This window comes from Pleurodeles waltl, chromosome 12, assembly GCF_031143425.1.
Source record: "Pleurodeles waltl isolate 20211129_DDA chromosome 12, aPleWal1.hap1.20221129, whole genome shotgun sequence".
NCBI classification, from domain to species: Eukaryota; Metazoa; Chordata; class Amphibia; order Caudata; family Salamandridae; genus Pleurodeles; species Pleurodeles waltl.
Window position 1 is genome coordinate 613,712,906 of NC_090451.1, and position 14,543 is coordinate 613,727,448.

The window sequence follows — 14,543 nt, forward strand, 5'->3', positions numbered from 1 at the left end:
TACATTTTCAGACAGAAAGGTTTTTATGGTGTTACAGAATCATTACCCTTCTTGCAAAGCAAATTCACCTACTGTAAAAGAACAGAAAGCGGGAGCGAGAAGAGGCTTCTAATCAGTGAGGCTTATAGCAGGTCCTTGCACTTACAGTATGCCCTGTTCCCTTATACGTCCCTGATGGAGGCTGGACTATGCGTTCTAAAGGATTTCTCTGGGGGAGGAGAGGTTCCAAGTCCACTCCCTAGAAGACATGCCAATGAAGAAGCATAGGCTCATGGGAGGTAATGCAAGTATTGCCGCATTAATCACTAATAACGGGAAAGTCTAGAAAGGAAGATCCATATACTCTTATTTGGTGATGAGTAAAGGACCCCAACAAAAAAGTATCGACAGGCCTGTGAAATGAGGCTCAACTAGGTATGACCCACACCCTAAATGCAAAGAGTGCGTTTACCAGGACTAAAGCTCTTGTTTCACAAGGCTTCATTAATCATTCAAAAATAGTTACTTTTTTCAACTCTGGCAACTATGCAAGTTCCCACTTCTGTTTAAGTTCCAGTGATAATTTAGCTATATATTTACATAAAAGCAATTTACAGTTTGAATTTGAACTCTCCTGGACCACCTTGTAGCAGTGCTATCAATGGTATAAAATAAATAAAACATAATGCTAATATAATCCAGGTTCTGAGGTTGTTTACCTGTTGCTGGATTGTCAATGTATGGGAAAAGCCAATCGGTTGACTTATCATGCAGTGACGTAGAACTGGGGGTGGTCAAAGTACCCATCAAAGAGGAACAGCAGCCTTGGTGTACTTTTTGATTACCTGTCTGATCCCTGGTCAGGGATGGGATGAGGGAGCGGGCTGGGGTCATTGAGAATGTGTCGAGAGTGGCCTCTTTCTATCTATGGATTTAAGACTAGTTTCAACAAGCAGGATCCCTGCCTTTTCTAAAAAGGTGGGAACCAGTTGACATTTGCTCGAGAAACACTGCGGACCCAATCCTTCCCAAACCTTTCTAATTCTTCATGCAACCCAGGGCGAACGACAACCGTCACTTCTCATCGCTTCCAGCTTTTCATTTGTTTTGTTTATTTGCACCAGCGTTGAACATCTGGAAAAAACTGTGTACTTCCCCCAGCGGGATAGAGACTTGTTATCCCTCTGAGGTGAATAGAAAGTTTCTAGACTCATTGACCCTTATTAAGCCCCCTTCTTCCGACCCCCTCCGCCGCCTGTTTATCCCCCGCCTCATCTCTTTAAAAATGCAAATTAAAAATCAAAGGTGCCAGAGAGCTGCCGCGCTGCCAATTCTGGTGTTTTTTTATGTAATGCCGCCTCTCGCTGCTGCTGCCACTACTAATATGTTTTCAGTGCCAGGTTGAAGCCATTTGCTTAGCAAGGAATTGAATTCGCTGATTTCCCCAGGCGCGACATGACAGTTGGGATCCACAAGGCACTGAGAGATTCGCATCCTAGTCCATAATTTGGTACCCTTAGGCTGCCATTTTATTATTTATTTTTTGCTGAACCTACGTGACTGGATCAACCTTTAATTTTTGACGCCACTGCCTTTATTGATCATTTGCGGATGGTGCTGCATGACTCTGGGAGGGGAAATAACGTGATTGACTGGGATAAAAGCCTGATCCATTCAGTCCCACAATTAAAAGCAATTGCTCTCCCTGGAGCTTTCACTAATAAAATTCCTCCTGGCCACCATTGCAGTCTGGTGTCTGAGCTTGTCTTTGTCAGCGGGGAATCGGGCGGAAGCTGTGCGCTCCCTTTTAACTAGAGCCTTGGCAGCAATCTGCCGCAGTCGAGACCAGGATCCTGGAAGCAAGCAAGTTCATAGATGAATGGCACCAGTTGGCCTACTCGGTGACCTGGTGGTTAGGTCAGTCCCAGCACCTCTCCGGACCCAGGTGATGGGGTTGCCAACACAGGGAAATGCCACTCCAGGGGACTGGTCTTTACTTTCCTGCATGCTCAATTAAATGAATGCAGAGATGCAGCATTTATTTCTAGAGATAAATCCTTGGTTCCTGGAGAGGCCGTTAAAGGGAAAGTGTCGCCATTACAAAACATGAAACCCATTAGAGTAAACGAGTCCCCTGATAACAGCTACGTCTATTTTTTCAATTAGGAACCATTTCCTATGGGGTGTTTTGGAAGGATTCCAAAGTATGAGGTTTGATCAAAGCTGAAGTGACAGCCATTTTGAGACCAGTCTAACACTTAAATATCCTCTGTATTTAGAAAGCCAAGCCGGCCAAACTTCCTTTTTTTTCTATTGGATGAGAAACGCGATTACTCTTTCAGATCTGTTTTATTTGCATGCAAACATAGTAATAAAAGGCAGAACAATATTTATTATAATTTTGTTCATAAGAGCATGGAGAGCTAGAGCAAACGTGAGATGGCAATCTTAGTGTACTTGCTTCAAGGATCGCCTTTGTGCCAAAATCATTACAGTACTAACTATATCACGTGATTTGTTGAACATTGCCTATGTACAGTCATGCTTATTGGTTTAAATAACTAAGATGCTGGTATTTGATAAAGTTCTGACACGATGTTCCAGGGTATCCACAGGGGACTGTTTTGACTGCTGTAAGATGTTCCTAACTGACCGCCACCTCCCTCACTAAATCTCTGGGCTATCGTTAGATTTAGTTCAGAAGTTTGCAGACCGTAGCGTATCACACATTACATGTGGGGAGGCTGAGAGGGAAAATGTGTTCCACCAGCGGAATGCCCCCCACCAGGGAGCATATTTTGTAGCACCTCATCAGCCCTCCAGAATAACCTTATTTGCAGGGAAAAATGGGTAGTAAATGTGAGTGCTGGCCCGCCTCTGGTGACAGACGCAAGAGATTCCAAAGCTGCCACCTAAGGCCAATTAAGACACGTACCTGCTGTGATGCGGTTCATTCTAATGAGTGAAGAAGAGAACGCGGTGGTGTCCTGATCTAAGGTTACTTTTAAATTCCAAAATCGGTGGTGTTATTCTCCACTATAGTGGTGAGACTTAAGTGTTTTTTTTTTTTTTTTATTTGATTGTCACACATATTGGCTACCCTGTGTTGAGACTGTCTATATTTTTACTCCTATTATGTATTCAGTCCTTTGATGCCCGTCAACACTGATGGATCAAACTCATACTAGGCAGGATGGATTTCTGTCCAAAAGCATGATTGATATATTTATTTATAGGGTGATTGATAGAGGGATTTGTAGAACGTTACATTCCTGCACTATGCTGGAGATTCATTTGTCACCGTCTTGGCTGCTTCCATCATCAACATTCAAGCTTAACTTTTTGACATTATTCTGGCAATTACAAGCTTTTGTTCTTGGCTTTTTTGAGGTATTTTATTCATATTAATATTGAAATGATCACACCGCCCTGAAGTGATGCGATTTACTTTGATATGCGAGTAGGATCCAGATGATTAGTTTACCTCTTAATACATGAATTAAACTTGTGAGGTGCTAACAATCATAATCTTGAAATATGTGAATTTATTAAAAAGATTTTACTTGATCAAAATGTTGAGCCTAAACCACGGACTCATTGTTTATGATAATTTGTATTTGAGGTGCATTGTCTATATCCATTTTTTACACTGTGTGAAAAAGAAATGCATAATTTTTTTTTATTTTTTTTAAAGTGATTAGATCTGTAAGGATGTGGCCATGTCGTAAGGTAGGACCACCTATGCTGAGAAGTTTACACTCATCATAGGTTCGGATCGGTTGATCCATTCAAATCCAGTGTATTATGACCCAGTCAGTTGGTTCACCACCTTGGTGGGACATGGCTTATTTTACTGAAAGTCAAACTTAACTACCAGTTTACTTTGGCTTATAGAGGTGCATTCCTCCTTCTCAGAGGACCAAAAAAAAAAAAAAAAAAAAACAATATCTAAACCACTGGACAACCATGGTGATCTCAATCTATGGTAATTCCTTTTAATGCTATCCACAGAGCTAACCACTGCCTGCAATTTTCTTATCTCACAGGCGTCACACATGCTGCGAACCGTAACAATGGGTAACTTCATATTTTAAGTGCCATTCTATTACGTTCAGACCACAAGTCCTGGAGCTACGATTGGCTCAGCAGCCAAGACCTGTACGGTGATTGCCGACATATAATGATTCATGGTGTGTCATTGTAACAAATGAAGGCGCCACCTGATGCCTTTTCTGTAGGTGACCTCTGTGAAATGAACAGATACCCACAGGCCAGTTCCCAGTGGATAGGTATCCATATCACGCACAGAAAATAACACACCATCAATTAGGTCCTCCCAGGTTGAAAGTCCCTCAGTGAGATTGATGAAGGATGGCACATGAGATCAGCAATTCCACGCCATCCTTAAGCTCTTAGTTTGCTTCTGTTTTCACCCATTTCGTTTTCCTTTTTTTATTATTATTTTTTGTTTTTTTATGGAAACCATTTTACAGATTAAATTACTCGTCTTAAGCTGCCCTTCAGTAGAGTGCTACCAGTTAAGTCTGTTTAAAAAAAAATATATATATATAATGCATCTTATGAGAGATTTTACTATAATTGTACCTTCTGCTGTTACAGTATAACGCTGCAATTTGAGACCTTTTCACCCTTTTGTTACGGTCTCTTCAGTTTTCAGAGGTCATTTTAGGAAACATACTGAAGAATCAAGGATGAAAGGTACTAAAGTGGTTTTCCAAATAGCTAGGACATTTATACCATTGATTTTATAGACTTTCATTTAAGGTCGGATCCTTTTTTAAAGAACTGATTTGAAATAAGGCTTTCAGATTTCTTGTTGTTTTTGTTAAAGTTTGATGTTCTCAGTCATCATGTTGTATGGGAGCTTGAGAATAGTTATGCAAATTATTCTAATTCTTGTAGCCCCTTTGCAACAGATACACAATTACGCATTTTACTAACCATCCAGTGTGATCTCTAGATTCATGGCTTGCTGGAAAAATAAATGAAAGGACACATGTTGAAGGGTACTGGTGCCGTTATTGATGGCTATATGTACAAAGGCTCTACTGCAGACAGCTTTGATCTAGAGTGGTATGGTCTGGGCAGTAGGCGAGATATCGGCAAGATCGGGTGTTAATATTTACAACTCTTGTGCTGATGACAACTGTGTTCTTATTCTGATAAGGCCACAGAGACTCTAGTGTGGACATGAAATTAACAAAAAGTGAAGGATGGCATGCTTGAATTAATCTCATCTGCTGTTAATTTTCCCCCGCTATGTAACCTTAGATTACACCCAGCCATATGCAAACCCAGCCTTCATCCTGGTACAGTAGGAACAGTCTAGCTCAAAATGCCAACCAGATCCTTTCTGAAATGGAGCAAAAGCAGCCAAATGCCTGTTTTGCCACAGTTGGGGCGCTTCAGTCAGGTACAAATTAGTGCTGTTGGCACATAGAGCTTGGGGCCCATGTCTGGAGATACCCTTCACACTTAGGGTGTCTCATTTAAGTAAATAAAAATATGGTGGGTGGAATACTTGAATTAATCTCAACACCTGTTAATTATATGGGGCTGTGTCCTAGTCAATCTTTGCTTGCCCACCTTCGCACCTCTGATTAGACCCGGGCAAATGCAAATCAGCCTTGGTCCTTCTCCAGTAGGGACAGTCTAGCCCAATCTGCCAAACCAGGCCCTTTCTTGAACTGGACCACAAGCAGCCCAAGACTGGTTTCACCCTTATTGGGTTTCTTCAGTCGGATGCTGCTTCTATCCTGTGGACAAGGGCGCCCTCATGCTGATATGGACAGGAGAGATTAATTCACCCTAATGTTGACAGAAGCTGTAGCAGTTATTGACTGTGAACGTTCACAACCATTAACGAGATTTGCTATGGTCTTGGAAATGGAACTAAAAGCAGGGTGGTTTCATAACAGACAAATACTGCAGTCAGTTGAATGTAAAAGCACCTATAGCAATTGTGAAGTGTAGCTGAATAAATATATACTGTATCATGAAAAGAACTGAAATTTGCTGCAACATTAGCACCATTGTACATCAAATAATGCAATCAAATAATGATCTCTCTCTTGGCCATCATTTCATGTTTGTATTTTGTCTCTCCTCAGCTGTCTATTCGCGGTTTGTGCAAGAACCAAAAGATCAGACGGTGGTGGCTGGACAGAAAGTAGTTCTACCCTGTGTAGTACTGAATTACTCTGGAATTGTGCAATGGACCAAAGATGGACTAGCTCTTGGAATAGGACAGGGTTTAAAAGGTAAGGTATCATTACCTCATCAAATTTATATTAATTGATTTTGATGCTAAAATTTGATTGATAGGGAGCTTTCTATCATTGTGTGCATTATAACAGGCTACCTAATATGCAATGTTTGATTAATTGAGGTATCCTTTGAATAATCAGGTGAGGGATTTTCTAGTTGTAGTAATACAGGGTAAAACATAGTTTAGCCTGCCTCCACAAAAGTGAACTAGCAATCTTGGGGGTCTTCAAACAAGTTGTTTTGCTGTCATATTGAATGTCCAATTTTCTGAGTGCAAGCTTTCTTTTATATTTCTCTTCATCACTCATCAATTAAATTAGTTAATGTATGTTCTCAATTCAAGAAGACATTTTATCCAGTGGTGCCCTTTATTATTTTGTACAATATATCACCCTAAGATGCAACACACAATATTGCTATTTAATTAATTCACAATGTATTTGCACTCAGGCACTCACCCGAAATGGTACCAGGACCCAACCATAGGCAGAGACCTGATGGAATAATAAATTGTTCGGGCGGATGCATGTGGGCTACTAGGAGATGATTGGAGGAGGTAATAAAGTAGGGTGAGATTTGAGGTATATGTTGATAAAGGCTTATAGTTTTGAGAAAACATGCATTTGTTTGTTGGGGACTTAATTGGGAGCGTGGCAGGTTTGTAGGTGCTGTGATGAGGAAATGTTGTAAGAATTCTACTGTCACATGCTTGCAAATATAGACGCCTGCTGCCACTCCCCTGACAGTCTTCACATTGTCTGTTCTGCACTTTTGAGTTTCTTGCCTTGAGCTCCACTCTCATGGCAGCACAAGTTTTTGCAGACGCTTGGAAGACAAGTTTACGTTTGGAATACCATTCCCAGAATACCTGGGGATGCAGCAACTTTCCACAAAATACTCCTGGAGGCGTATTTACTAATGTACCACTAGTCTTGGAGTATTGTGGAGCAAGGGCTTTAAATGACTAATTTTGTATTTTGAAAAGTGCTCCTTTTTTATCAGCTCCTACTTTCCCACCCTGAGGTCCAAGTGATTATTATTATATGTTTTTATATATGTTCTCAGTGATGTTCGCCGGGGACATTCTATTGCTTGGGAACCTTCAGGAGCCTCAGCTTTCCATGTTGATCCCCATCCATATAATAATAGAAATCATTTTCTTAACCAAGGCTCCCTCTTTCAAAAATTCTTATAATCGCATGAATTGGTTACATGATTTTTCTAATTTGGTGACTTACATTCACGTCTACTGATCACATTTATTCATAGTGGAATCTCAGATTTTTGTTATGTTTTACGTTTGTATGATCTAATTAGTTAATTAAACATCTTGGCATATGTCCGACCCTGGAAATAAAATTTGCAGGAACTATGTCTAAAACCTCCTCATGCTATGTGTCCTGATTTGTTCGGTTTCCATGGGTCTACCATGATCACTTTTAGCAATTTGCTGGACCTTGAAGTCAACAGTGGATTATCCTTTCCCAGCGGATGTTCTGCTTTGTGTAGTCTGCATTGTGTGTACTGTGTGCCTCGTTGGGTTGCATTCTTGGTGTTTTAGGTTTCTCACTCATGCCTATCAAGCGCTCCTTTCAGTCTGGTGGTCAGACGTCTACCAACCCCATCAGGTCAAAGTGGCCATCAAAAGGTCAATTGCCAAGGGTGACACATGATTGAATTATTCACTTTAATCCAATTTAAGATTACTTTTTTGCGATGTGCTAAGAGCGATACCAGAGCACCAGTGCACTACACTATTAAGGAAGGATGCCAGTGGGGCCTCAGATGCTGATCTGTTTAAGCATGCTCAGAGATCTGAGGAACTTTTATAGCAGTGAAGGTGTTTGATTTAGTACCTGTGTATGCCTTATGCCAAATTTCTCTTTTTATCCCATAAAGATATATATCCAGTGAACTTGTGTCTTTTCTAATGTATAACGTGCCACAGGCTATTTCACATATATCCTGAAATAGTCGGCACTATTTTCTAGGCTGATACCTTTTACCCTTAAAACGGAATAAAAAATGCTTCCCAAGATTTCAGGGGTAAGTTAGCTTGCTTGATATACGGTGCTGTCATTAATTTACACTGTGCTTGTAACAAATTCAGAGGTCTCACTGAGGCAGTCATGACATACAGGGGCCAAATAACACAACCATAAATAAGTCTGTTTGTTTAATGTAACTTGTAAGTTGAACTTTAAGTCTTTAGCTCTTTAATCTGTTCTTTCCAAAAATCGGTAACATTCAAGGAACAGGGTGAAAAGGACGTGGCCAGTCAGGCCAAGATACTGGATTCTTATTTCTTAGCTCCTGACCGTCTCACGCCTGAGTGACCGAAATCTTTGGTGCTGGCAGGGATTTATGAGTCACATCCACACTTTCCAGCACACCTCCACACCACAGAGAGGACTCTGCCCTGCACTTTATTTTTTTCAGCCCACTCCGGTACTTAGTCATCAGCTACAGGACTTGAGATACAAGGTCTCCTGCCTGGGTTCCAGAGGGCAGGCTCTGAATCCCTCCATCGTCCCGCACTATAGTACAGGACCCTGCCACAGCGGGACCCGGGTGATTGCAGGTGAGATTGTGACCCACCCCCAGCCACAGTCGGCTGTGCTAGACCCTGTGGAGTTTCTCACCTTCAAGGGCACAGCCTGCTTTTATGCCGTGGAGGGACTCCAGCACGGCAGGCACCAGGAGCGCTTTATTGAGGTCCCTAATAGACACTGGGAATAGGGTATGGACTTGGGCACGCTGGGCCTTGGGAACTTCATGATGGCGGTCTCGGCTGGTGGGGCCAAACAACCAGAGATTCCATTCTGCGCCCCATCGAAAGGGGTTGCTGGCAGCACCACACAACTGACCTCACAATGCAAACCTTATTCCTTTTGGCTGCCGGCACTGGCAGTGCACCAGGGCTCCCTGCAGTCTGCCTCTCGAGGGTGACAATACTGATTCCATCCTACAGGCCATCATGCCTTTCGATCTGCCTTAGAAGCCAAAATTTGTGAGGTGAGAGTAGAGGTCTCCTTCCTCTGCCAGGACCGTGAGGGAGTGGCAGACAGAGTTAGGGACTTGGAGGATCACGTGCAGAACTAGAGAACACCATCAAAGTACTCAAGTCTTATGACAATGTCTGTGGTGCTGGACGCCTTGGCAGAGGACACCGAAGGCTGGGCCCACCGCTGTAACCTATGCTTTGTGGGTTTCTCCGAGGGGGTCGAAGGGTAGTCCCCTGAACATTTCCTGGAAACCTGGATGTCCTCCTGGTTGCCTGCCTTCTCCCTGTCCACTTGCTTTGTGGTGAAATCGGCAAATCTCTAATTATGCAAAAATCATTGCAGCTGCACAATTTCCTAATTTCAGTGGTCCTGAATATACGTCTGTGTCCAGGAACAGCTACGCTCTGGGGGATCCAATATAAGTTCCTTTTCCCCATGCTCCTTGAAGAGCTGCTGGATTGTAAATCTTGGTTCTTCGAATCCCCTTAAGTGGCCCTCATTTGGGTTATCAAACAGCTCCTTTGAAATGCAACACCTCATCTCCCATGGGGCTCCATGGAAGGGGGGGGAAATACACCAGGACACCTTCCCCCACCAAGAAAGAACACAAGACCAACTCACTGTGACCATCAGAAAGAGGCCCTTATCTGGGTTCTGAGGAGGGGGACCTGCTGAGGCACCCGCTCCCCATCGTCTTGTATCACCCTCCTCAATCACTGGACAACTGGAACCACTGGACAACTAGGACCTCCCGAATGATGCCTGGCCTGCCCTGCTGACAATATCAGTCTATTCTCGTATGACAACCACCAAACCACTATATCCTTTAATTAGCTCTGCCTTGATTGAGTTGGGTTAGTACTCAGAGGGGTTTTCTTTGTTTTGTTCTCCACCTTGTTATAGGTTGTTGTGTGTTGGGGCTACATGTGCTTCTATGGCAGAAGTGTGGGGTAGGGAGGAGTTCTGTTGGGGTGTTCAAAGGTTTCAGTGATTTTGTTTTTTATGTTGTTGTTTATTTGTCTGCTGCTGCATTTTGAGCCCACCTTTCCTCGTCTACCCCTTTAACACACATCACCCATGACAAATACCATCACACTGTCCACCGCCTTCTCTTGGAATGTTTACAGCCCCATTCATAAAATCAAACCAAACTTAGGACTGTCTTCCAAGACCTTAAGTGCTGCTGCCCCCTAGTGGTGCTCCTGCAAGAAACCCACCTACCCAGCAATCACAGCCTCATACTACAGTGGGGGGGGGTTACACTGAGTCTACCATGCCAGTTACACGGCCAGCTCCCGGGCACTGCCATTCTTTTACACAAGCGGCTTCTTCTAGTTATAACAAGATCACATTACACTGCTGTCTGTCTCTTTGTCTTGGTGGCGGATGACATGGAGGGCGTCCACTGAAGGATCACTTCCATTTATGCCCCCCCCACCCTTGTCACCCCTACACTACAGGCCCTCACCCAACTACTCCTACAATCCCTCCCTGGTCCCGCCCTTCGGGGGGGGGGTGACTTCAACTCTGTGATGGATCCCGGTAACCCTCTGCCTGATGCATGTACAATTTAGCCATTTGGGCCGCCTCGTTGACCCTGTCCGACTCATGGCATCTGCTTCACTCCCATGCTAAGGAATACACCTTCTATTCTCACCTTCACAAATCCCTTCCTAGTCTTGAGCATCTTTTCATACCCTCCACGGACACTACGAGACTATTTGATGCTCACATCCTCCCATGCTCACTGACAGATCATGTCCCGTCACACTGGCCCTCAGATCTTCCAGAAACTAAGCCACTGGCACCTTTATGCAGGGTGGCTTACTGACTCCGATTTCACAGACTTCCTCCGGATGCAAATCTCGGACTACTTCAGCACCACTGCCTGCTCAGTTAGTTCCCTAAATAGTGTGGGAGGCCCTGAAGGCGACCCTTCATGGTCAGATGATTTCTTCTCAGACGGCTGCTCGCTACTGCAGACTCAGGGAGGTCTTGTCCCTAGCTCACAATCTTCATGTGGCAGACAAAGCCTACATTGCTAACCTCACTGCCCACCTGAAACATGCAGTAGGTTTAAAAAGGCTTGCACTCCACCAGAAACAGCTGGACCCTGCAGCCTCTGCACTCCTTGCCTTGCAATGTCGGATCTACGATGTGGTGGATAAGGCTGGAAAGCATCTACACTGGCTGGGGTGAGCCACCTAGCCCTCTGCCTGCTCCCTTCCATCATGGCGGAAACAGGTCAATGGGTATCGAACACATATTCTATTGCGCAGGAATTCACCCACTAATTCACCTGTCTCCATGCTGCTTGCCCAGTAATTGAAGAAGAATGCCTCCACCCTCTACTCCACCACTTCTCCTTTACCTAACTGGCAACAACAGAGCCTGGAGGAACCCATCTTGGCAGCCAAAATCACCCCAGCTATAGGGGCACTCCCCCCCTGAAAATCACTGGGACCCAAGGGATTCCCAATGGAAATGTATGTCCAACCTCCTGCTTGCAATATACAAATTAGCACTGGGGGTAGGTGAACTGCCTTATGATCTCCAAGGTGAGACTATTTATGTCATCCTCAAACTACGGAAACCCCCAGGGGGGCTGCAGGTCATAGGCCCATTCCTATTCTGAACATGGGAATCTAAGATTCTGGTCTAAGTACTGCCATATCAAATAGTGAGTGTTATCACCTCCCTCATTCACCCAGTCCAGAATTGCTTTATGACAGGACATAGCACTCACGAGTGCCTCTGTTGGGTGCACAACACGATTGCCTTTTCTGAGAGAATAACAGACCATCATGCCGCGCCTTGATAGACGTTGATAAGGCCTTTAACTCAGTTTGTTGGCAATTCTTATTCCACTTCCTGGTGCTGGTGAACTTTGATCCTTTCTTTTGCTGTTGGATCTGCACACTACATTCAGGCACAAAAGTCTGTGTAAATGGATCAACTTTCCGAGTTCCCCATTGAGCAGGGCACAAGGCAGGGCTACCCTTTCTCAACCCTTTAATTTGCACTCACCATTCTACTTCTAGCAGAATGGATCCAGAGGGATGCTGTGTTCTGTGGTGTCCATTGGCCTGACGACCACGAAGATCAGATCTTACTCTACATGGATGACCTGCTTGTCTATGTGGGTCACTACTTATATTATTGAGCCAGCCTCATTCTCCTCATCACGGACTGGTTCTTCGCAGACCATGGTGACCCCCCTCGAAGTGGTGGACCTCGACAAACCCAGATCAGTTCCATTAGATCCGAATCTATTTTTTTTGGGCCTGCTGGACGCTTGGGGAGGAAATAACCATGTTCAGCACCTTGTTGGATTGGACTTCATCATTGCAAAGAGGGACATTGCCCGACACTGACATTCTAAGCTTCTCCCGCCCCTCCTCGAATAGACGAGGAGGATGGACTTCACCACTGCAGCAGAAATATGTTTATAAATCTAGGGGATGTCCAGAAAAAACACGATAAAATATGGGGTAAATGGTTGGAAAATTCACAATCTTTATCTTCTACAATGTGACTTTTCTAGGATATACTTTCCACCTTTTTGATAACTGGTTATTGAAAGACTGGGCTTTTTAATGCAATACTGTACATTTTTCTTGTTGTATTTCCGTTGTTATGCTCTCTAAAAATCAAACATGTTTATGGAAAAAAAAAAAAAAGAAACCGCGTCAACAAGCTTGCTTCTTAAGTTTCCATTGATCTGAGACTGACCTTTGGGGTAATCCTTTTTTAGTCCTCAAATAGCATCCGCCGTTATAAAGTTATGGCCTGCAGGAATAGAAATAGCATTATGCATGTGCGACTATTGAGATCATTTTAGACGCAAATTAATACTTTACAATTGGGGAGCAGTACCCTTTCCATCACTGAGCACTACCAGCACTGATTTCCCTTTTAGTCCTACTTCGTGCAAAGTACTCGGTTGCGCCGATGGAGGTAATGCTAGTGGCAAGAAGGATGGTTGTGGTAGTTGGCCTTGTTGGTGCTGTACGGTTGACTTTATCCCAGCTCTGCGAGTCTCTCCATGCACTATGCTTACGCTTTCCTCTTGTTCAGTCATTGATTCACCATTGATTTCTGACATATTGGACATTTCAAGACCACCCTTCTTCAGTGACCTAGTAGACAATGAGGAGCTGAGTGCGGAGGCAGAGCTAGGAATGGGGCAATGGCTGTAGCAGGTCACCAAAAGGAAGCTGGGTGAGTCCCATTACTGAATACTGTCTGAATGGGGCACATCACGACCTACCAGGCAGGTCATTAAACACAGACACTGAAACGGATCCGTACTGGAACCATCAGGCTTCTAACTTTACAAGTTAAATCAACTAATCTGTTTCATGTCGGGATGTGCAAGAAACCTTTAAGTAATTAATGTCAGGGATGCCAACTCATATTATAGATTTTACTTTGTTGCATGGTATATGTGTCCCTATTTCCTAGGTATAGTTTATTATCCAATATTTTTCTGTAGTTTTGTTTTTCACGCAATGTTTTCATAGACCATACTACAAACGGAGTTGCCTCTAGGTGTCTTGATGAGTTTAAGTTGTGAGTGGGTGTTCAAGACTGGAAACGATTGAGCGCTCTGGAGTTGAGGCTGAAGGCAATGTGAGTTTCTAATAGTGCCTGTTACTGTGTCGTAAAGGTGTTCTGACTACATGCTCATCCAAACCTTGGCCTCTCTGCAATGTGCACAGAATAGTGGTCACTTACGTGGTAAGTGTAATTATTCTTTTAGTGGAACGTGTGAGAAAGAAGTGGCTAGCTGCAGTGTTTAATTTGTAAATAAAAACGTGCTCGTGCCCAAAGCTCTCCTCTGCAACATACGGCAATTTAATCCATTTACAGCCGCTCCCTGTCCCTTCAGCTCACTCCTGCAGTTTTCTGCTTCCTCCCCTTGCGATGTTTATCATTTTTCTCTTCCTCCTTCTTTCCCATATGTGTATTTTGCGCACAGTAAATTCTTGAGGCAGAAAAATAAGTGCCGCCCCTCAAAAATAAGCAACTGGAAACCACTGGCTCAAATTAAGCACTGGCCAGCGGTCAAAAAATTGACAGTGCTATAAGAAAATGCACTTTGTGTGAGAGCAATGGTGATGTGAAGGAGACGAAATGCAGAAATAGAAAATGAGAAGACACCAGAACTGCAGTGCTAAGTACTGTTAATGGAAGAGTGCGTTGGTTTTCATTTATGTGGTTAAATTAAAATAGGTGCTTAAAGGCATTGTTAAACCTAACAGGTCTGGC

General features: G+C 43.6%; 1 protein-coding gene across 1 annotated transcript in view; it reads left to right on the forward strand.

The window, feature by feature from the left end:
- KIRREL1 (kirre like nephrin family adhesion molecule 1) overlaps positions 1–14,543 on the forward strand; it is a 415,875-nt gene that overhangs the window by 264,079 nt on the left and 137,253 nt on the right. The window contains exon 2 of the mRNA XM_069217892.1: positions 6,111–6,260. Within this exon, the coding sequence (XP_069073993.1) occupies positions 6,111–6,260 (150 nt within the window). The remainder of the gene's footprint in view (positions 1–6,110; positions 6,261–14,543) is intronic.